The sequence below is a fragment of the Dromaius novaehollandiae genome, chromosome 17 (assembly GCF_036370855.1).
Source record: "Dromaius novaehollandiae isolate bDroNov1 chromosome 17, bDroNov1.hap1, whole genome shotgun sequence".
NCBI lineage: Eukaryota > Metazoa > Chordata > Aves > Casuariiformes > Dromaiidae > Dromaius > Dromaius novaehollandiae.
The window spans coordinates 13,994,587-14,014,661 of NC_088114.1; the positions used below are offsets into that span (position 1 = coordinate 13,994,587).

The 20,075-nt window shown below is 65.9% G+C and overlaps 2 protein-coding genes across 5 annotated transcripts; one reads left to right on the forward strand and one right to left on the reverse strand.

Moving 5' to 3' along the window:
* Window positions 1-1,617: 1,617 nt before the first annotated feature.
* Window positions 1,618-7,053, forward strand: SDSL (serine dehydratase like). 4 transcript variants are annotated; one of them, XM_026119009.2, is made up of 8 exons: window positions 1,618-1,723; window positions 2,905-3,110; window positions 3,262-3,301; window positions 4,180-4,319; window positions 4,617-4,705; window positions 4,816-5,043; window positions 5,232-5,356; window positions 5,455-7,053. In XM_026119009.2, exons 2-8 carry the CDS (start codon window positions 2,943-2,945, stop codon window positions 5,646-5,648), a joined length of 984 nt encoding a protein of 327 aa, XP_025974794.2. In that variant the 5' UTR covers window positions 1,618-1,723; window positions 2,905-2,942; the 3' UTR covers window positions 5,649-7,053. The 4 variants fall into 4 exon arrangements, with proteins under 4 accessions (XP_025974794.2, XP_064378381.1, XP_025974792.2 ...); XM_064522311.1 differs by lacking the exon at window positions 1,618-1,723 and adding an exon at window positions 2,093-2,668 and having other exon boundaries at window positions 2,874-3,110; XM_026119007.2 differs by lacking the exon at window positions 1,618-1,723 and adding an exon at window positions 2,093-2,668.
* A 3,069-nt stretch (window positions 7,054-10,122) lies between these two features.
* Window positions 10,123-19,740, reverse strand: LHX5 (LIM homeobox 5). The gene is made up of 5 exons (XM_064521827.1): window positions 19,330-19,740; window positions 17,268-17,491; window positions 15,779-16,056; window positions 13,751-13,916; window positions 10,123-11,192 (listed from the first exon to the last, which is right to left on the reverse strand). The coding sequence occupies exons 1-5, from the start codon at window positions 19,500-19,502 to the stop codon at window positions 10,825-10,827; spliced, it is 1,209 nt and encodes a 402-aa protein (XP_064377897.1). The 5' UTR covers window positions 19,503-19,740; the 3' UTR covers window positions 10,123-10,824.
* Window positions 19,741-20,075: the final 335 nt, after the last annotated feature.

Below are 20,075 nucleotides of genomic sequence, written 5' to 3' on the forward strand. Positions count from 1 at the left end.
CCCTTCCTTCTGGGGCCCTGACCCATGGGATTCCTCCAAGTAGGTCCCTGAAGAGGCCAAAGTTTGCTCTCCTGAAGTCCAGGGTTGCGATCCTACATATTGCCCTGCTTCCTCCTCACAGGATCCCGAACTCCACCGTCTCACGGTCACCGCAGCCAAGGCTGCCCCCGACCTTCACGTCTCCAACCAGCCCTTCTCTGTTTGCCAGTGCAAGGTCCAGCAGCGCACCTCTCCTCATTGGCTCCTCCACCACCTGTGTCAAGAAGTTATCATCAGCGCTCTGCAGGAACCTCCCGGCCTGTTTGTGCCTAGCTGTGTCGTCTTTCAGGCAGATATCAGGGTGGTTGAAGTCCCCCATGAGTCCCCCCACGTTTTGTTGACTCCCTGTCTCTATAACTCTCCCCTTCCCCCATCTTCCCTAGTTTAAAGCCCTCCTTACCAGGCTGGCCAGCCTCTTGGCAAAGACACGCGTGCCCCAGTTAGTGAGACAGATCCCATCTCTCCCCATCAGTTGTCGCTCTTCAAACAGGGTCCCATGGTCATAGAGACCAAAACCCTATTGCCAACACCAGAGCCGCAGCCAGTTGTTAACTTGGAAACCCCCTTTACTCCTCCTCCCATCCCTCCCCCTCACTGGCGGGATTGAGAAGATGGCCTGGGCTCCCAGACCCTCGACCACCATCTCCAGAGCTCTGAAATCCTGTTTGATGGTTTCCAGTTTGCCCTTGATGTCACTAGTGCCCCCGTGGAAGAGCAGCAGAGGGTAATAGTCCGACACGTGGACCGGCCTTGGCAGTCTTTCCATGACATCTCGTATTCGAGCCCCTGGCAGGCAACAACCCTCTCCAGACGAGAAGTCAGGTCGGCAGATAGGTGCCTCCATCCCCTGCAGCAGGGAGTCACCCACAACAACCACCAGCCGCTTCTTCCAGGTGTTCCCGCACGGCACAGGGTCTGTCGGCCCAGGTCCTTCCCTTGGAGCCATGCCCAGCCCCTCCTCAGCTCGGAGGGCACCAAACCTGTCCATCACTTGCAAATCTTCAGGAGGAGTAAGAGCCTTTTCCTCCTTTGAGAAGTGACCAGTTTCCAGCCTTCCTCTGGAGTTATGATGCACCGTTTCACACGGCTCAGAGCCCTCCGGCAACTCCACCGCTGTGGCGGGTCGGGACTCCCGGAGCTGCACGGTCCCCGCGAATACCCTGTCTCTCTCTTGCTCATCTCCTCGGATGCTGCGCAGCCTGTTTGCTTCCTCCCATAGCTCCTTCACCTGACGACACAACTCGTCCCCATCGGCACACCTTCTGCGGGGGAGCTGCCCGTCGGCCCCCGCCTCACGGGGAGGCCCCAAGCCCTCCCGGCAGCCTGGGACCCGCAGCGCTGCACCTGCTGCCGGGGGGTCTCTCTGGGTGGCAGCTCTGCCGCGCGGGTGCAGCGGCTCCAGCAGCTCCGGGGCAACGTGCTCTGCGGCGCGGCGGGACCGTGCCCGAGGCAGCGTGTGCGGCCGGGACGGCAGACGGAGGTGCCTCCTTGCATCCCGCTGCGCAACTGGCTGCGCTCCGTTGGCCGCGCTCCGGGCCGGCCTCCGACGGAGACCTCTCCCCGGCACTGACTCACACGCTGCCTGACCCACCCTAGCCAAAGGCCATTGGGATCAAAGGCCCCAGCTCCCGCTGATCGGGGCAGCCCGCAGAGCTCGCCAGCGCCAGCAGCGCAGCGACGCCAGGTAGGTCCCCGCCACCGGCACGCCGGGCCGTCCCCACGCTGAGGCATCCCCACGCCGGGGTGTCCGAATTATGGGGCAGCCACGGGGTGCCCTGGGACTGATCCTGCCCAAGGATCCCCTCTTCGTATCTCTTCCCTTCCGCTGGGTCTTGCTTTTCCAGGACTCACCGGCTTTCCCTGGGAGTCAGATTCCTGGGGAGCAGCTGGGGATGGAGCAGACAGAGGGAGGGGACACTGGGGCAGGGGGGTGACAGGGCTGGTGCCACGTGGCTTCTGTGCCCTGGGGGCTGCAAAGCAGCGGTGCTGGTGCGCGTGGCCCCTGTGCCGCTCGGCTTCCCGGCATCCCTGAAAATCCCTGTCTGGGGGAGTTTGCCCCTTTTATCAGTCCTGGGGCGGCCAAAGGTTGGTTTGTTGGAAAGCGCAGGGGAGAGACGTGGGGAATGAGGTTTAAAAGCGGAGGAGACCTTTGGCTGGCTGCTTTTAGAGTGAGATGAGGCAATTCCCACCCTGCCCAAGGCCAGTTTTGCAGAGGAGCCCCCAGGAACGGGGGTTTCCAGAGGGGCTGCGACCCCGGCACAGCGAGCGGCCCCAGCGGGACCCGCTCCCGGCGGCGCTGGCTGCTGGCCCTGCCCGCATCCCCCAGCCCTCCGGACAAATCCCCGCTCCGGCTTCCTACCCTGCATCGCTGTTTTCTTCCTCACAAAGAGCCGCCTTGTTTTCCACTGCTGAAAGCAGAGAAAAAAAAGAGGGAGAAAAAACTTTCTGAAACTTTGCTCTGTCAAAGGGCAGGAGAGCAAGGAACGACTGCAGCCAGCTCTCCGCAGCCCCGTTTGACATCCCCCGCCGCAGCCCTGCCGCCCTCCGGCTCCCCGCCAGCGGCTGCGCGGTTGGGCTCCCTCATCCAGCCGGAAACCAGCCCTTAGTTTGCAGGAGCTGGTTTTTCCGAGTGAGTTTTCAGCTGCCCCAGCCGTGGGCACCGGAGCCAGCGCAGGGAGAGCCGCGGGAGCGGGGGCTGCGCGAGTGCTCCCAGGCTTCCCGGGGGTGAACTGGGCACGCTGCTTCCTTGCCGGCTCCGCAAAACACCTCCTGTCCTTGCTGCGCCTTTGCTCCCGGGCCGGCAGCCCTCGGATGACCCCTTTTCCCCGGGAAAGGGCTTCCGACTGCTCCCGCCTCCTCTCGCAGAGGCTGGCGTGGCTCCCGCGAGCGGCTCCCACGGCCCCATGGCAGCCCGGCCCCACGGCGACGGCGGGCGCTTCCACATCGTCTCGCCCGTCCTGGAGAGCCTGGCCTTGTCCAGGGCGGCGGGCACCAAGGTCTACATGAAGCTGGAGAACGTGCAGCCCACGGGCTCCTTCAAGATTCGGGGCATCGGCTATTTGTGCCAGGAGGTGAGCGCGGGGGGCCGGGGCACGTGCGGGGGCCCCTGCCCACGCCGGGCGGCCGGGAGCACCCACGCGGCTGCGTCCGGTCCCGGGGGAGCCCGCGGCACGTGCGGGGGCAGAGGTGAGGTCCCAGCTCCTGCGCGCTCTTGGCTTCCAGGCTGCCAAGAAGGGCTGCCGCCACTTCGTCTGCTCCTCAGGTAACCGGGCTCTGGGCTGGGGCGGCCGGGAGGTGGTTGTGCCTGGGAATAAATCCCGGCTTCCCAGGCCCTTGGCTGCGTGACCCCCCCACTTCTCCCAGCCCCGGTGTAAAGCCAGCAGCACACCCCGGCAGCCCTGCTCTATTGTGGCTGAGGGTCCCCGCGCCACCGCGGTGGGTGCTGGGGGTCCCCGGTGTCCCTGGCCTCCGCGCTGGGTGGTGAAGCCTTGCGGGTCCTTGCTGTGTGGGGGGAAAGCCAGCTCTCCCCAAAACCGAGGGGGTCCAGGCGGAGGGAGAGGATGGGATCCAGCCTGGGGGAGCCTGGCAGCACGGGGGATGTGGGGGTGGGGATGTGGGGGTGGATCTGGTGGTGGAGATCTGGTGGCGGGGACGTGGTGGTGGTGGTGGATCTGGTGGTGGAGACCTGGTGGTGGAGACATAGTGGTGGTGGTGGATCCGGTGGTGGGATCTGGTGGTGGGGACGTGGTGGTGGTGGTGGTGGTGGATCTGGTGGTGGGATCTGGTGGTGGTGGGGACGTGGTGGTGGATCTGGTGGTGGGGATGTGGTGGTGGTGGTGGATCTGGTGGTGGGGACGTGGTGGTGGATCTGGTGGTGGGGATGTGGTGGTGGTGGTGGATCTGGTGGTGGGGACGTGGTGGTGGTGGGGGATCTGGTGGTGGTGGGGACGTGGTGGTGGGGATCCGATGTGGGATATCTGGTGTGGGGTCCCGGGCAGGTAGGGTGCTCAGGAAGCGAGGGGAGGCTGAGCCGGGTGAGGACACAGCTCCGGGGGGCAGCACCCACCGGTGGTGCAGCCCCCCCCCACCCCCTGGGGTGCCGGGGGGCTCGAGCCCCTGCGTGCCCCCTCGTTTCGGCAGGGGGGAACGCGGGGCTGGCCACGGCCTACGCAGCCAGGAAGCTGGGGCTGCCGGCCACCGTGGTGGTGCCCAGCAGCACCGGCCCGGCCATGGTGCGCAAGCTGCAGGAGCTGGGCGCCGAGGTGGAGGTCTGCGGCCAGGTACCGCGCTGCGCCGTGGCAGTGCCCGCGCTGCCTGGGGGGGCCCCGGGGGCCTCATCCTGACCGCGGCGCGCCCCGTGGGGCCGTGCATGGGCGCGGAGCCCGCGATCCCCATCCCCATCCCGAACCGCCCTCCTCCTGCAGCCAGCGCGCCCGGCATGGCCGCGGGGCGACCCGCGGTGCCGAGGGGCTCACGGCCGGGAAGGCGGCGGGGTGGCGCACGGTGCTGCACATGCCGGTCGCGGGCACCGCGGGGGCACCGTGCCGGGGTGTGAGGGCTGCCCGCGCCTTCCCCAGGTGTGGGATGAGGCCAACAAGCGAGCGCAGGAGCTGGCCCAGGCCGAGGGCTGGGTGAGCATCCACCCCTTCGACCACCCGCTGATCTGGTGAGTGCAGCGCCCGGCCCCTCCGGCCCCCCCGGCCCCCCCGGCACCCGGCCCCGAGCTGCGGGCAGCCGCCCCGGGGCCGTGGCCACCCCGGCTGCCCCGTGCCGCAGGCAGGGCCACGCCAGCCTGGTGCGGGAGCTGCGGGAGTCGCTGGAGAGCAAGCCGGGCGCCGTGCTGCTGTCGGTGGGCGGCGGGGGGCTGCTGGCCGGCGTCGTGGCCGGCCTGCGCGAGGTCGGCTGGCCGGACGTGCCCGTCGTGGCCGCCGAGACGTGGGGCGCCCACAGCCTGCACGCGGCGCTGGAGGCCGGCCGGCTCGTCTCCCTGCCCGACATCACCAGGTGAGCGCCTCGCGCCGGCGCTTGGCCACACGTGCGACGAGCTGGCGGGTCTCAGCTGGTGCGGAGGACGCAAGCGCTGCGTTGCGCCGCCCGGCTGCTGCCGCTTGGCCGGCGGTCCCAGCGGGGGGAGCACGTTTCGGGGGCTCAGGGGCTGCGCGGACCCCCCCATGGCTGCCCTCCCTCCGCAGTGTGGCCAAGTGCCTGGGGGCCAAGACGGTGGCGGCGCGGGTGCTGCAGTGCGCCCAGGAGTGCGGCGTCATCTCGCAGGTGGTGGAGGACGCCGAGGCCGTGCGAGCGATGGAGCAGTTCCTGGGTGAGCCGGCGGCGCGGGGAGAGCGGGGGACGGCCGTGGCCCTTAGGGGGGCCGTGGCCCTTGGGGGGGCCGTGTCCCACCGGCGCTCTCCCCGGCAGACGACGAGCGGCTGCTGGTGGAGCCGGCGTGCGGGGCGGTGCTGGCCCTGCTCTACGCGGGGCACCTGCGGCGGCTGCAGCGCGAGGGGCGGCTGGCGGCCGCGCTGGCCTCCGTCGTCGTCGTCGTCTGCGGTGGCAGCGGCGTCCAGGCGGCCGAGCTGCCGGCCCTCAAGCGCCAGCTGGGGCTGGCCTGAGCCCCCGCCCCCCCGGCGGCCCCCCGAGGAGGGAGGCTGCCGTGGGTGCCCCTCGCCTCCACCCCGCATCCAGGCTCTGCTCCTTTTGCCCCCGAATATTGCAGCAGCGCCCCGGCGGATGCCCCCGCGCGGCCCGTGCCTCAGTTTCCCCCCGAGAGAGCCACGGCCCCCGCCACGGCCGGTCCGCGTGAGCCGCATCCTGCCCTGCCTTGGGCAAACCGTGCTGGCGATGGGCTCAGCACCCTCCTGCAGTGGGCTCAGCACCCTCCTCGGCCCGCTGCCACCCGGGGCCTCCCGTCCCCTCCCTGCTCCGCCGGGGCGCTCCAGCTCCCTGCCTCAATTAGCGAGCGCTCCCTCGCCGGCTAATTACTTCACCACTGTCTTTATGCATTATTATTCTAATGATTATTAATTATTACAATCCTCTCCCGGTCCCGCTGTGCTGTCTGCGGGCCGGAGCGCGCCGCCCGCGCGGAGCTGCTCCTTGCCGTGATTTACTGGGGGGGGGCTGCGGGCAGGGACCCGGCGGGAAGCTCCCCGAGTAACTCGGGCTCCGCCGGGTGCCACGGGGCCCCTCAGGGCGTCTGCGGGTGCCTCGAGCCCTTTGCTGCTGCACCCGCCCCGGGGGGGTCGGCTCGCCCGCTGCCTCGCCGCGCGTGTCCCGGACGCAGGACTTTCCTCTCGCCCCGGGCCGGGCTGCCGGTGCCGCACCGCAGTGGCGAGGCTCACAGAAAGCTCTTCCCTCCCTCTTATTTTATTTTTTTTTTGTGCCTTTCCCCCTGATAAATTCCACCGGCCGGGCCAGCCCATGCGATGCTTCTTGGAGGACGAAACCCCATAAATCAAAGCCCTGCTGCTCCATCGTGGGCAATATCTTATGTAAAAAGGTGTTTCCAGGGAGCACCGGAGGCTGGAGAATCCTATTACAAGGCACACTATTAATTATAAGAAGTCAGCCCAACCTACCCCAGCAATTTTTTATCCCAGGTCCAAAACCTGATTACTTTCCACCTTCTGCAGTCCTTCCCCCTCACCCCAAAAAGTAAAGGGAAAAAGGTCAAAAAAAACCCCAGCAGCAATGTTTTCCTGACTCATTTTTCGGAGGAAGTTCCTGCGCGAGGCCGGCGCGGCTGCTCCCGAGGCCGGGAGGCGCTGGGAGTGCGGGGGGTTTTCCTTGCTCCTGGGGCCGCCCCGGCGTGGCAGGGCCTCGTCACCCGGGGAGGTGCTGGGTGACGTCCCGCCAGGGCCGGGAGCCGGGGCAGGGTCCCTGCCGGGTCACCCCGGGGCTGCGGTGCCCCGGCAGGCTGCAAACAGCCCTTGGCCGCAGGCCTCGGACTTAGACAATGATTATAACAATAATAACAATAACAATAATAATAATAGCCTGTGCTCACCCAGTGAATGATCCTGTGCTCTGTTTTATAACCCTCATAACGATGCTCTGAAGAAGTTATTTAACAACACGTTGCACAGTCCTTATTCCCCTTATAAAAAAATCCATTAGCCGAATAACGCCAAAGGCCTGGAAGGGGCAACTGTGACCCCGGCTCAGCCCCACACAACCTCGCTCCTGGGCGGCATAAACCGGCGCGGGCAAAGGTGCCGGCCACATCCCCTGTGGATTTAGCTCTCGCCTACGGACAAGGCGGTTTTTTCCTCCCGGATGCTGATACCTGCTGGCACTTCAGGGGGAAAAAAAATCTGCCACGGAGAGGGCAATGGTGGAAAGCTCAAACCCGCCCCGGGCATCGCCCGGCGTTAGGCACTGCTGCGTAGAGCTGGCTTAGTGCTGGGGGGGCAGGGATGAGCTCCCGCTCCCCTCCTCCGAGCCGCCCGCGGCTCCTTTTGCCCCGTGCCTCAGTTTCCCCACCTGGGAAATGGGCCCAGCTCGCCTTGGGCGGCTGGTGAGAGCCCGGGGTTAGTCCCGGGTCCGCGCAGCAGCCCCGGCTCGCAGCCCAGGCGGCCCTCGGGTCTCAGCCTGTGGTTGGCATGGCTCATTTGCAGTAATAGGCAACCCCGTTGTTAATGTCTTTAATGGTATAGGAAGGATAAATTCCATCACTTGGCTGAACAGAGAAAATATGCAGAGAAGTGGCTGGCTTTCCATAAATCATCAGTGCTTGGTGCTACAGCCAAGCCAGGACTTAAAATTCAGGTCAGGAGAGAGGGACTCTCATAAGCCAGCGAGGGAAGGTAATTTATTCTGTTTATATCTTTTTACTGCAAGACAAGGGGGAAAAAAATCTCTGCCATGATTTTGCATTTTAAATATTAGTTCAGAGCTGCAGCCTGCCTTGGACTTTATTTATTTATATCTCAGAGAAGAGAGAGAGGGAGGCAGAGAGAGCGCAGAGAGGAAAGGCTCTGCCGGCTTGGCACGGGGTGGTGTGAGGAATCAATATCGTTTAACTGCCACATCTGATTAAGAATTACAGCTCGGCGCGAGGAAGGATAAATAAGATGCACAGATTCGGGGCTTTTAACGGATTGCGGCTGGGCAAGGCCATCTTGGAAGTGTCCTTGCTGCGTTCAAGGAGCAGCCCTGGCCTTGCAGGCTTTCAGACTCCTCTCGTGGACTAGAGGGAAAAGCGAGCGGATAAAGGGGACGGCGGGAGGCGTGCGGCCAGGACGAGGGGGCCGGAGGAGCACGGGGTGCTGGCGGTGGGGTGGGAGGGGGAACCTGTCGGCCCACGGCGCACGAGAGAGGCCCTGGGACAGAGGGAGCAGCTCCCTGATCTGCACCCGAGCAGAAACGCTGGTGACCTTTCAGGGAGCCCTTCGTCCGCCCTCGCCTGATCTCCCCACCCGGGAGCAGCCCTCCTCAGCCCCACGCGGACCTTCCCCCCAGACCAGGGACCTCCCCCCAGACCAGGGACCTCCCCCCAGACCAGGGACCTCCCCCCCAGAGCAAGCCAACGTTTTCAGCCCCAAACTAGGTCCAGGTGCGAGAAGGGCCTGGGCTGCTGGCCAGCTCCTGGTGAGCCAGGGCGGCCCAGGATTCGGGGTGGAACTCCTGGCTGGTGCCAGGGCAGCTCCTGTGTCCGGCCGGGGGAACTGAGGGTCCCCCGGGGGGACCGAGGAGCAGCCGGGATCCCCCAGGTCGGGGTGGGGCGCAGGGGGGCAAGGGGGGGTGAAGGGAGGGGGTGGCAAAGCGAAGCGGGGCGGGGTGCGAGGGCACCGCGGGGCCGGGCCGGGCCGGGCCGCCGGAGCGAGCGAAGCCCCCCCCGCCCCCCCGGGCGCACTACCGCGGCTGCCCCGACGGGGGTGCTCTGCCCCCGCGCCCGACGGCGCCGCTGCCCCCTGCGCGGCCCGGGAGCCCCGGGTTGCGGTACCCCCCCGCCCGCCGCGGGCAGAGCGGGCCTGAACAGCCACCGGAGTCTGCAGCGGGTTGCTGGCTGGGGCAGGCCGGGGGGCAGCTGGGGGGCACCGGCCAGGGCCCCTCCGCTGGGCTCCGGCGGGGCACAGGCCCCGGCGCGCCGGGCTTTGCCGAGCAGCCCGGATGCCCGCGGGCAGGAGCGCAGCAACAGCCTCGCTTCGCAGCGAGGATGCACGAAACGGGCCGAGTCCGGGCGCGATGCCCCGGGGAGGGCAAGGACCTAACGGGGGCTCAGCCGAGGTGAGCACGACCCGTGGAGGGGACAGCCGGGGGGGGGGAGGTGGCTGCTGCCTGAGGCGCTCGATAGATAGGTTATGCTCGATAGATGTGTTATATATATGTGTAAGGTCCCACACTCAGATATGGGGCGTGCCGTGGGGCCGTGGGGGACAGGACTCGCCCGGAGCAGAGTGCTGAGAACAGGAGGGTCAGCGCAGCAAAACCAGGAGCTCTGTTTTTCTCGCCTTAAAAAAATAAAAGGGACCAGGTGACTGAACAGTAGGTAACTAAAAGGTTTTTTATTCACATTGAACAACAAGAGCCATTCACACTAACAGCCTCTGCAAGAGGCAGCGGGGACAGGAAACCCACAACGCTTTCAGAAAAACAACTTTTTTTCTTCTTCTTTTTCTTTTTTTGTTCTTTTTTTTTCCTTTATCCTCTTGCCCCCCTCCCAAGTGCCACCCCCCCACCTTCAAAATAGAAAAATTCGGAGCCTCCGATGACTAAAGTACAATAAATAATCAGTAAACACAAAAACATACTTTATTTGTTTCTCCTTTATACAAAATAAAGAAACTAGAAGCAAAAACTATAATACATCCTCAAATTCGCGGAGCCTCCGGGAAACAACTGGGTTGGACTCGGCGTTCGCTGGAGGCAGTCAGGACGCGGCCGTTGGGGTTTTGGGGTTTTTTTCCCCGTTTTGCTTTGCTGTTCTGCCCGGTTTCCTGCCGCTGCCGCCGCCTGGGAACCAAATCTCGGCGAGTCACTCGGCAGCGCCGGGAGCGGAGCCGCCGCGCTCCGCCAGGGGGCGGCCTCGGGGGGCGCCCCCCCCCCCACTGTTGCCCCCCCCCCCCGCCGCTGCCCCCCCCCTCCATCCCCGAGCAACGGGTCCAAAGCCGCCTTCTCCTTGGGGATAAAACGGGAACAACGGAAACAGGGGCACGGGGGGAGGCGGCGGGGGGGGGGGCTTTTTATTCCTGTATTCCCACCTCCCCCCTCAGCGGGGACGCGATTCGGGATGAACCGAGGCTAAGGAAGAGGATAATTAAAAAGAATGGGAATGAGCACAGGGGAGGAGGGGGTTCCTCCGCCTGGGACACACGCAGCCCCCCCTTTCCAAGCAGCCCCAAGGGGCGCAGTCACTGCCGGGGGCGGTGCGACCTGTGCCCGGGCGAGTTCAGCTTTGGTTCCGGAGATGGTGGTCCCGATGCCGGCGGAGGTTTTCTTCAGGGCCTGGCACGTCTCGTTGCCCCCAGCGCCCGATCACGCGGGTTGGGGGAAGGTAGCGGGAGGGGGAGGTAGTGAGGGGGGCACCGAGGTCCCGAGGACGACCCCCAGCGTCCCGGTTGCTGGGGGGGGTCTGAGCCGACGGGGCGGGCGGGGGCGGATGCGAGGAGCGTTTTGGCATCGGCTGGCGACGGAGGGCGGCTGTGGCTTCGGAGGGTCTTCATCCGGCGAAGGTGAGGTGACGAACCGTGCCTCGGTCCGGAGGGACGCGCGGGCCGGAGGAGTCCGGGCGTGTTTTCCCCCTCCCCTCGCACACGCGTGCACGCACGCACGCACACGCGGCCAGGCCTACCACACCGCCGCCTCGCTGAGCTCCTGGCTGGGGTGCGAGAGGGCCCCGCTGTAGCCGCTATTGCTGGACATGGAGAAGGGCGGGCTGGGCCCCCCGCTGAAGACCTCCCCCGGGATGGGGTGCAGCGAGCCCGCCAGGCCCGGCTCGGGGCTGGGGGTGTCGGGGTGCGAGATCATATCCGTGTACCTTTGGTTTTCTGAGGAGTGGTGTCCGCTTAGGGGGGGCTCCAAGGGTCCCAGGGGCGTGGAGCCGGGTCCTGAGTTCTGAAGGTAGCTGGAGTCGGCCGGGGACTGGGCTTGGGAAGGCGGCCCGTGGGGGAAAAAGTCATAGTTGCCTCCCGGCCCGTAGTAGTCACCTTGGTAATCTGCGGGGGGGGGGGGGGAGAAGAGGTTGGAGCCGGTCGCCTGCGGGCCCCCCGCCTCCCCCCTCTCTGCCCAGGCCTTTTCTCCCCCAGACACCCCGGCTGCGTCGTGGAGGCCAGGGCGACCCCCTTCCGAATCCCACCGTACCCCGCAACGAGCCCGCAAGTGCCAGGCGCCGGCTGCCCTCCCCTCCCGGGGCCCAGCGCGCCGGGCGTGCGACCTGCGCGGGGACACGGCCGCCCCTCCGAAACAACGTGCAGGCGCTCCCATCGCCAGCTGCAAACCTGCACCCGAGCAGAGGCCAGGTAACCCCCGTGTAACGACTGCAGCTGCTAATTACACTGGGGAGCTTCGGGCAGGGGGAGCCTCAGTTTTGTTCTTATTTAACAAGGGGTGGGAGCACTAAAAATACATATGTATTTAGCAGCCTAGAAGGGAGCTGGAAACAAGTTGTGGGGCAGCCAGGGCTGCCCAGGAAGCCCCTTGCCTGGGGGAGGCTTGGAAAATCGAGGTGCGTGGGGCAGTACAGGGGGCTCCAAAAAAAGCAGCATGCTCTGGAAGGAGCTGGGAGGAGAAGGGGGTGGCGAGAGCGCATTTCCCCCAAGCGGAGAGGCTGCCCCAAAGCGGGGCACCCCCACGGGCGGGGAGGCGGGTTGTTGCCCCAGCCGGGGCTGCTCCGGCCCAGCTGCCCGGGGGCGGCGGGGGACGCGGGCTGGCACTGCGGCAGCGGCTGTGCCGGTGCGGCGGGGCTGGCGGGGAGCCGCTGGAGGGGAACAAAAGGCTGCGGCTACCACTTTGTCCGGCTGGGCTCCCGCGGGGAGCAGTGGTGGCCGGTGCCGGGGGTGTTTGTGTGTACACGTGTGTTTGCACATGTATGTGTCCATGGGGAGGTATATGTGTGTGCATGGCGGTGAGCGTGTGCGCACAGGCGGAGGTGTGTGTGTGCATGGACATGGGCACGTGTATGGTGGGGTGTTTCTGTGCAGGGGTGTGAGAGTGTGTGCACGGATGTGTGCACGTATGGGGATACCTGTGTGTGCATGGAGGGGGTGTGTGTATGGATGTGTGCGCATTGGTGAGGGCTGTGCATGGAGGAGATTATGTGCCTGTATATATGCACAGATGTGTGCTCGTGTGGCGGTACGTGAGGGTATATGTGTGCATGGATATAAATGTGTGTCTGTGCGCATGGACGTGCGTGTGGTGGGATGGGTGTGCACGGAGGTGAGTGTGTGTGTGCATATGGTGGTGTTGTGCGTGGAGGTGAGCGTGTGTGTGTGTGTGTGTGTGTGTGTGTGTGTACATGGACATGTGTGCACCTATGGTGGGGTGTTTATGTGCATGGATGTGAGAGTGTGTGCGTGAGCGGGCGTGTGTGCACGTGGTGGGGTGTGTGCATGGGGGAGGGTGTGTATGCACAGACGTGTGTGCCTGTGGTGGCCTGTGAGTGTATACATGTGCATGGATGTGAGTGTGTGTATAGACACGCACATATGGCTGGCTGTGTATGGAGGTGAGTGTGTGCACAGATGTGTGTGCACACAGTGATACGTGAGTGTGTATATGTACGCGGACATCCACGCGTGTGCATGGATGTCTGCATGTGTGTGTGCACATACATATGCTGGGATGTGTGCATGCATTAGGCAGTACGTGTGCACGGACATGAGCGTGTGCACACACAGATGCCGGTGTGTCTGTGCATGGATATAGCGGTATATGCATGGAGCTGAGTGTGTGGTGCGTGTGCATGGACGTGGCACATAGGGTAGTGTGTGCATGGAGCTGTGCGTGCATGGGGTGATGTCTACGCATGCATGTGTGTGCACGTGGTAATGTGTGTGCACGGGCAGGCGTGTTTGTGCATTGACATGCACACGTGCAGCGGTGCATGCACATGTCTGTGCATGGACACGTGTGCATCTGGTGGGGCGTGCACGTGCAAGGACACGTGTGAGTGTGTGCACACGGGCATGGTCACGGGCACAGACGGTGTGTGGGCACATTGCCATGTGCAGCTTCGGCAGTGTGTGCATGGGTGGGTGCACATATGTGTGCGTGTGGACATGTGTGTGCACTGCACGCTTGTGCATGTGTGTGCATTTGTGTGTGCACACGTTTGTGTGTGCACAGACGGCTGCACAGCTGTGTGCAGCGCTGCGTGGGCCCAGATTGATGCATGCGCAGCCGCCCCCACGTGCACGCGCGTGCTGATGTGCGCGGAACAGCTGTGCGGGTGTGTGCACAGCTGGCTGTGTGTGTGATCCGAAATGCGTGCGTGTGTACGTGTGCGCACAGACGGCTGTCGCGGGCAGGCCGGGAAACCCGGCCCGGGGCAGCTCCCCCCAGCCCAGGGGCCTCTCGGGGGCGGCGGAGCCGGAGGCCGACCCAGGCTGCAGCCGCTCGGAGCGGAGACAGGGCTGGCAGGGAGCGAGGAAGGGAGAGGGAAAGGAAGGGGAGAGAACAGGAAAGGGGAGGAACAAAGGGAAGGGAGAAGAGAGAGAAAAGGAAAGGAGGAGTAGACGGGGAAGGGAAGGGGCACCCGGGGACGGTCCCTCACCTCCGTAGTACGTGTAGGGCGTCGAGCCGAGCATCTCGGACTCGTCGAGGCGGCCGCCCAAGGGGCGCATCCGCCGCGGGCTGCGGAAGAAGGCGTGCCGGCGGGCGCCCAGGGCGCTCAGCTGCTTCATCCGCCGCTCCTTGGACCTGCGGTTCTGGAACCAGACCTGCGGGCAGAGCCGGCCGTCAGCGCCCGCCTGGAGAGCGGCAGGGCAGGGGGGCCCAGGGCACAGGCGCACGGGGGCTGCGGGATGGAGGGAGGGGAGGACCAAGGGGACAGACCAAGGGACCCCCCCCCACCAGCCTGGCCAAGAAACCTGCTGACGTTTGGCCCGTGACGCTGTAGGAGAGACCCGAAAGTGCTGGGGGAAGTTCTCGGGACCTTCTGGGAAGGGAAGAGTTTTGCCACCTCGGAGGGTTTTTACTGAAATTCCAGTTTCCTGGAAAGGGGCACCAGAGGGGTGAGCAGAGAGACCTTCCCAACCAGCAGCACCTTCTGCAGCCTTGTCTGCCCCTACGGGGGGAGGGAGGGGAGAGGGAGAGGACAACCGGCAGACACGGGAAGGTGAATTTTCTGTTGCAAGGGAGGGAAGGGAGGAAGCGAGGGAAGGGAGGAAAGAAAGAAGAACTCTGTCTGTTTGGACTGTGATAGAAACAAACAGAACGCAGGGAGCTGAGCACCTGCCAGGATGGGGAGAGAGTTAAAAGAAAAGCTGGCCTAGGAAGGTAAAGATAAAAGGGAAGGGAAAAGCTTGGCCATCTTTCTATGGGCTATTCCCTCATCCAGGCCACATAGCTTCAGTCCACAGGTTTTTTTCCCCAGGCCTGCTGATGGTGTCTGGATTACGTGTCCCACTCCGCACACATGCACCCCAGGGAAGGGGGTAGCTCTGGGGGAACCAGCACTTCCCAAGAGCCCAGACATTGCTCCAGGGACTTCTGTTCCCCTCTGCCTCTGCCAGGGGCTGGAGCTCTCACAGCGTCGCTAACAGCAAAGCCGGAGGGTCCTCCTCTGTTAACGCTGCACATTTCTGCAGGGATTTTCTGCATGAGGGCCATGTGGTAGGAGACTGCAGGGTTGCCCGGAGGGCGGAATGGCTTCTCTCTGCTTTTGAATGGCAGAGCATCCCTCTGCCAGGCATACCCACGGCCCTTCTGGGCTGCGCAGGCTGGAGAGGATGGAGGTCAAGCTCCGGGGAAGAGCTGCAGGCAGGAAAGGGATCTGGCTGCGCATCTTCTCCTGCTGCACATGGACATGGAGTCCCTGGGCCTAGCAAGACTCGCAGTACCGGGGTTCCTGCTCAGCTCCTGGTGAAGCCACACTGGGTCTGAGCCATTAGCTTGGCTGGGGGCTGGTGGGTTTCTAGCCTGAGAAGAGCCCAGCTGGCTCATGTCTTGGGGCTGATCTTCACGTTTTTCCAGGGAGTCAAGGCACTAAAGCAAAGAGTGAGACGAGCTTCCCTATATCCCACTCTGCTCTTCCCAGCCACACGTGCAGGTATCTCCGTTAACCCACCAGGAGGTGCAGGATGGGCCCTGGGGTGACACCGGAGGAAGCGGGTAAGGTAGAGGGAGATGGTGGGGTTTGCTCAGCCCCTGCCGGTCACCTGTCCCCATTTCCCCACCTGTGGGCTGAAGGTGGTGGGACTGGCCTCAGGGTCCCAGCTCCGCTCCCTCCGGCAGCAGGGGACTGGGCAATACTGCACAGCCCTGAACAGTCTGGAGTCCCACCAGCACCCGCTTCTCCCTCCCTCCACACGTGGGTCCTTCCCTTTCTCCGCGTTGGGAGAGGGAATTGCCCCTCTCCTCCCAGAGCTCTGGCGTCACGGGAACCTCACAGCTTCCAGCAGGCCAGGTGGGTGATGTCACTGGGCCAGACCTGGGCATCATGCTGGGAGAGCCAGAAACCGGGTCTCACCCCCGGAGGATACACACTGCTGGAGAAAGCTGTGGTGGGGCAGCCTGCCTTGGGGTGGGGGGGTGAGACCAGGGAGTGGGGGCGGTGGGGATGGGGTTATTGCCCCTGTACCTGGATGACTCTCATGTTGAGCCCAGTCTCCTGGGCCAGCTGCTCCCGGATGTGCCTGGTGGGCTTGGGGGTGGCTGCGAAGGCAGCTTTGAGGGTCTCCAGTTGCTTGGCTTTAATGGTGGTACGGGGCCCCCTCCGCTTGGTGCCCGAGTTCTGCTCCTCGTTCTCGTTGTTGGTGGTCTCTTTGTCCGAGGAGGTCGAGTTGTCCGTCTCCTTGGTGTCGTCTTGCATGGGGTCCTGGAGATCCGGGGACAAACTCCTGTCTGTACATGAGGACACTGTAAAGGAGACCCAGAAAGGAAAGGGGGGGTGGATGACTTAGGAGAGAGATGAACCCCCCTCTGCTCTGCCCTCCCTTTCCCCACTGCCGCCCTGGCGAGCCTGGCTGCTCTCCAGGAAAGGGGGGGAGGTGCTGGAGAGAAGCGAGGGGTGCAGATCGCCTCTGCCCCCCCATTACCCCCATAGCACCACCCGACCCCAACAGCACGCAGAGCTGCGAGCAATCGCCGCCCGCTCCAGCCAGCCGAGTGGCCTGATCCGGCGCCCGCGTCTGGAGCGGCGGCCTGGCACGGCCCCCACCGCTCTGCCCTGCCGGGTGCGCAGAGGGGCTCCATAGCCAGCTGGAGGGCAGCTGGGGAGGGGGCGACCCCCCCTCACCGCAGGCCCCGGTGCGTCCCCTCTCCCCCCCCCCCCGCGCCTTTCACACCGGGCACCGGGAGCCGCCGCTGGGAAAAACGCAACCAGTCGCTCTCGGCGTTCAGGGGGGTCCGGCCACTGCCTTGAGCCTGGCTCGGCGCCCCCTCCCCAGCCCCCCCAGGGGACCCTGACGCCAGCACCCCCCAGGCCAAGCTCTACTCGCCTCGCTCACAGCAGCGGCCCCACTGACTCGCGTGGCAGGATCCGGCCCCGGGTGCTGGACGGAGAGAGAGCCCACGGAAGGGGGTGAGCGCAGGCGACGGGCATTGCTGGGACAGCACGAGTGGGCCTGATCCCGCTGTCCTGACGCAGAGACAGCTTCCAAGGAAGTCCCATGGGAGCTTTGCCTCTGGGTGGAAGGAGGCGCAGGATCAGGCCCGCGGCGCGGGGCGGTGCGCGCTCGCCGGGAGCGCTGCGGGGCTCGGCCGGGCCTCGGGGGAGGGGGGGGGGCGGCCCCGGGGCCCCCGCGCTGCGGCCAGCGGCCGGGCGGCACCGCGCCGGGGCCGGGGCAGCGCTGCTGCCGGGAGCCGCCTCCGCCTCGGCCGCGCCCTGCCCCACGCGTGTGCCCGTCGCGCGGGGAACGCGGGGCCGCCGCGACCCGCTTCGGAGCCCTTCGCCCGACCCCTCCGGCCCCCCCCCGACCTGCGGCCCGACACCCCGCCGCGCTGCAGCCGCGCTCGCCCCGGCCGCGGGGCTTTCCCGGCCAAAGCGCCTCCTCCGCGGCCCGCGGCGCCGGGCGGCAGCAGCGGAGAAGCGCGGAGCGGAGCGGAGCGGCCGGGCGGGCGCTGCGTACCTGAGTTGAGGCTGCCTTCCTTGAGGCCGGGGGAGCTCAGGTAGTCCTCCTTGCAGACGAACTTGTTCTCGTCGATGATGTACAGCTCCTCGCCCGTGGAGAGCTGCTTGTTGCAGACCATGCACGTGAAGCAGTTCAGGTGAAACACCTTGCTCCGCGCTTTGCGGACGAGGTCGCTGGGGGAGATGCCTTGCGAGCAGCCGGCGCATTTGGTACCAAACCTCCTGGAGGGGAGAGAGCGCGGAGCTGAGGGCAGGCTCCGCCGGCAGCGGGGCCCGAGCCGCGCCGGGGGCTGCCGCGGCCCCCCCGGCCCCCGCTGGCTGCTCCGGCCCGATCCCCCCCGGCTCCCCGCGCCGCCTGCACGGCTGCGGCCGGGCCCGATCCTGCAGCGCCTCTCGCTGCTCCGGGAAACGCCGCAGAAAGCCTGGGCGGGGGTGGGGGGGGGGGGGTCCTGCCCCGGTCCCCCTCGGCTGGCGGGGACGAGGAGGAGGCGAGACCTTCCTCCCGGCTACCCCGCTCGGGAGCTCCGCGGGGGAGGCTCGGGCCAGCCCGTGTTCGCGGCTCCGCGCTGGCCCCTGCGCTGCCTCGGAGCGCGGCCGCGGCGCCGCCTCTCCGGGCCCAGGTGGCTGCCGACAGTTTTGCACCAAAATGGAAGGGCCAGGAGCGAGCAGGGAGTTCGGAGGATTTTCCCCTCCGCGATGTGCAGCGAAGGATTTCGTTTAAGCGGAGGCAGCGGTGCCTCCCGGCCGGGAAACGCGAGCCCGCCTCGGCGCCGGTATCGAACCAATAGCGCCGTAAAAATATCAGGGGAAAGAGGGGCTGAATGTGGGGAGAGCAACGAAAAAAGGGGGAAGGCGAGTGCGAGAAGCACCGCGCTCTGAAAACAAAAATGGGCGGCGGAGGAGGGAGCTCGGGTCTCCGAAAGCGTCGCCTGGTTCCCGGCGAGTGCCCAGCCCCGGCGCCGGGGACCATCCTGCTCTCCCCGGCGTCAATTTTTCCTGGTCGAAAACACCACCTTGGAGATCTCTAGTTTTATTTCCCTGCGTAGAAGGCAGAGCCGCTTTCCCCAGTCGCTGCCTTTTTTTTTTTTTTTTCTGTGCACCTGAATCGGCTGAAAACGATCTCGCCGTGAAAGAACAAAAAAACAAAAAACCACCCAGGGATGGGGCTGTTGCTGCCAGGTCCGTGGGGAGGAAGGGGCTCGGCCGCGGCGGGGGCCGGGATCGGGGTGCCCCTCGCAGGGGTCCCCCCTTTCCTTCCGCGCCTCGGCACAACTTCTGCCGCCCGCGCTGCTCCCCGTGACGTTGATGTAGTGAAAGCATTACAAGTCGTAAGTCATTTCCCCCTCTCGTCCCGGCCCCTAATTTCCTCCTCTGCACCTTATCGCAGTCATTAGCGGCGTTTAGGGAGCTGCGGAGCGCGGGGGCCTGATCGCAGCCGGCCCGCGGGCAGCGGCGAGGCCCGGCGGGGCCGGTGCCTCCTCCGGGGCTGCGGGCACCGGGATCGCTCCCCGCGGCGCCGAGCCCCGCCGCCGGCCCTGCCCGGGGGCTCCGCGGGGCCGCGGCGCTCGGGCCTGCCGCGACGGGGCGGGCCGCGACGGGGCGGGCCGCGGCCGGGGGAGCCCGGCTCGGCGCCGCTTTCGCGGGCAAGGTCACGGGGAGACGAGGCGGAGAGAGGAAGAAAAAAGCCGCCTCGGACTGCAGCAAGCGGCCGCGGCGCTGCCGCCGGCCCCGCCTCGCCTCGCCCGGCCCGGCCGCCGCGGGCTCTGCCGACCCGGGAGGCCGGTTCCCCGCCGGAGCGACGGGGCAGGCTCCGCCGAGGGCCGAGGACGAGCCCCGGCGGAGAGGGACGAGCGGCCACCGGGGGGGAAAGGGGCGAAGCCCGGCCCCGCTCCCCGTCCGCGGCGCCCCCCAGCCCGCGGGGGCCGGGCAGAGCCGGAGCCCCGGTGCCCCCCGGCGAGGCGGCGCGGCCGGGCGGGGCGGCGGGGAGCTGCGAGGCTCCGCAGCCGCTCGGGGAGCCGCGGCGGGGTGGAGGCGGCTGGCCCCCGTCGCAGGGGACTCACCTGAAGAAGTCATTTTTGCAGTAGAGTTTGCCTTCCCGGGAGAAGCACTTCTCGGTGAGGTTGCACTTGCACTCGCAGCACTGGACGCATTTGATGTGCCAGGCCCTGTCCAAGACGTTCAGCAGAAACCGGTCCAGGATGGGCCGCTCGCAGCCCGCGCAATGCACCATCATAACCTCGCCGAGCAGGGAGCCGCGCACAGCGAGAAGTCACCCCCGCGCCGGCACACGCGGCCGCAGCGCTCGCTGCGAGGAGGGGGGCAGGTCTGCGACGCGAGGCGAAAAGAAAAATTAAAAATACAGAGGGAATCACAAGAATTCAGGCGCCCTCAAGAGCGCGGAGCGGAGCCGCTGTCAAGTTCTTGCCTCTCTTCTCTTCGGAGCCTCGGCGGAAGGAAAAAATAATGCAAAAAAAAAAAAAAAGCTCCCCCCAAAGCCCCCCCCTCCAGAGCCGCCAAACCGCCCCCCCCGAGCCACCCGAGCGGGGCGGCCGGCGGTGCCCGGCGCTGCGCAGCCGAGGCGCGGCGGCGCGGGGGCTGCTCTCGGCGGGCTCTGCGGCAGCGGCGCGCCGCGGGAGGGGTGCATGAACGCCCCCCCGGCAGCCGGCAGCCCCCTCTGCCTCCGTGTGCTCCGCAGCCGCCCGCTTGCCGCCACTTTCATGCTGGTCCCATCTTCAGCTTTGTCTCCCGGCTTAGTAATTCGCGCATCCTTATTCAGATTTGGTGACGTGGCGCGGAGCGTAGCGCG

Excerpts from the sequence above, each read along its gene's own strand:
- LHX5 (XM_064521827.1), bottom strand. The coding sequence starts at position 19,502 with ATGATGGTGCATTGCGCGGGCTGCGAGCGGCCCATCCTGGACCGGTTT. Across the intron at positions 13,917-15,778 it reads TCAACATGAGAGTCATCCAG|GTCTGGTTCCAGAACCGCAG; the intron begins GTACAGGGGCAA and ends CTCTGCCCGCAG. Across the intron at positions 11,193-13,750 it reads GCCCTACACGTACTACGGAG|ATTACCAAGGTGACTACTAC; the intron begins GTGAGGGACCGT and ends CCCCCCCCGCAG.
- SDSL (XM_026119009.2), top strand. The coding sequence starts at position 2,943 with ATGGCAGCCCGGCCCCACGGCGACGGCGGGCGCTTCCACATCGTCTCG. Across the intron at positions 4,320-4,616 it reads AGGTGGAGGTCTGCGGCCAG|GTGTGGGATGAGGCCAACAA; the intron begins GTACCGCGCTGC and ends CGCCTTCCCCAG. Across the intron at positions 5,357-5,454 it reads AGCGATGGAGCAGTTCCTGG|ACGACGAGCGGCTGCTGGTG; the intron begins GTGAGCCGGCGG and ends TCTCCCCGGCAG.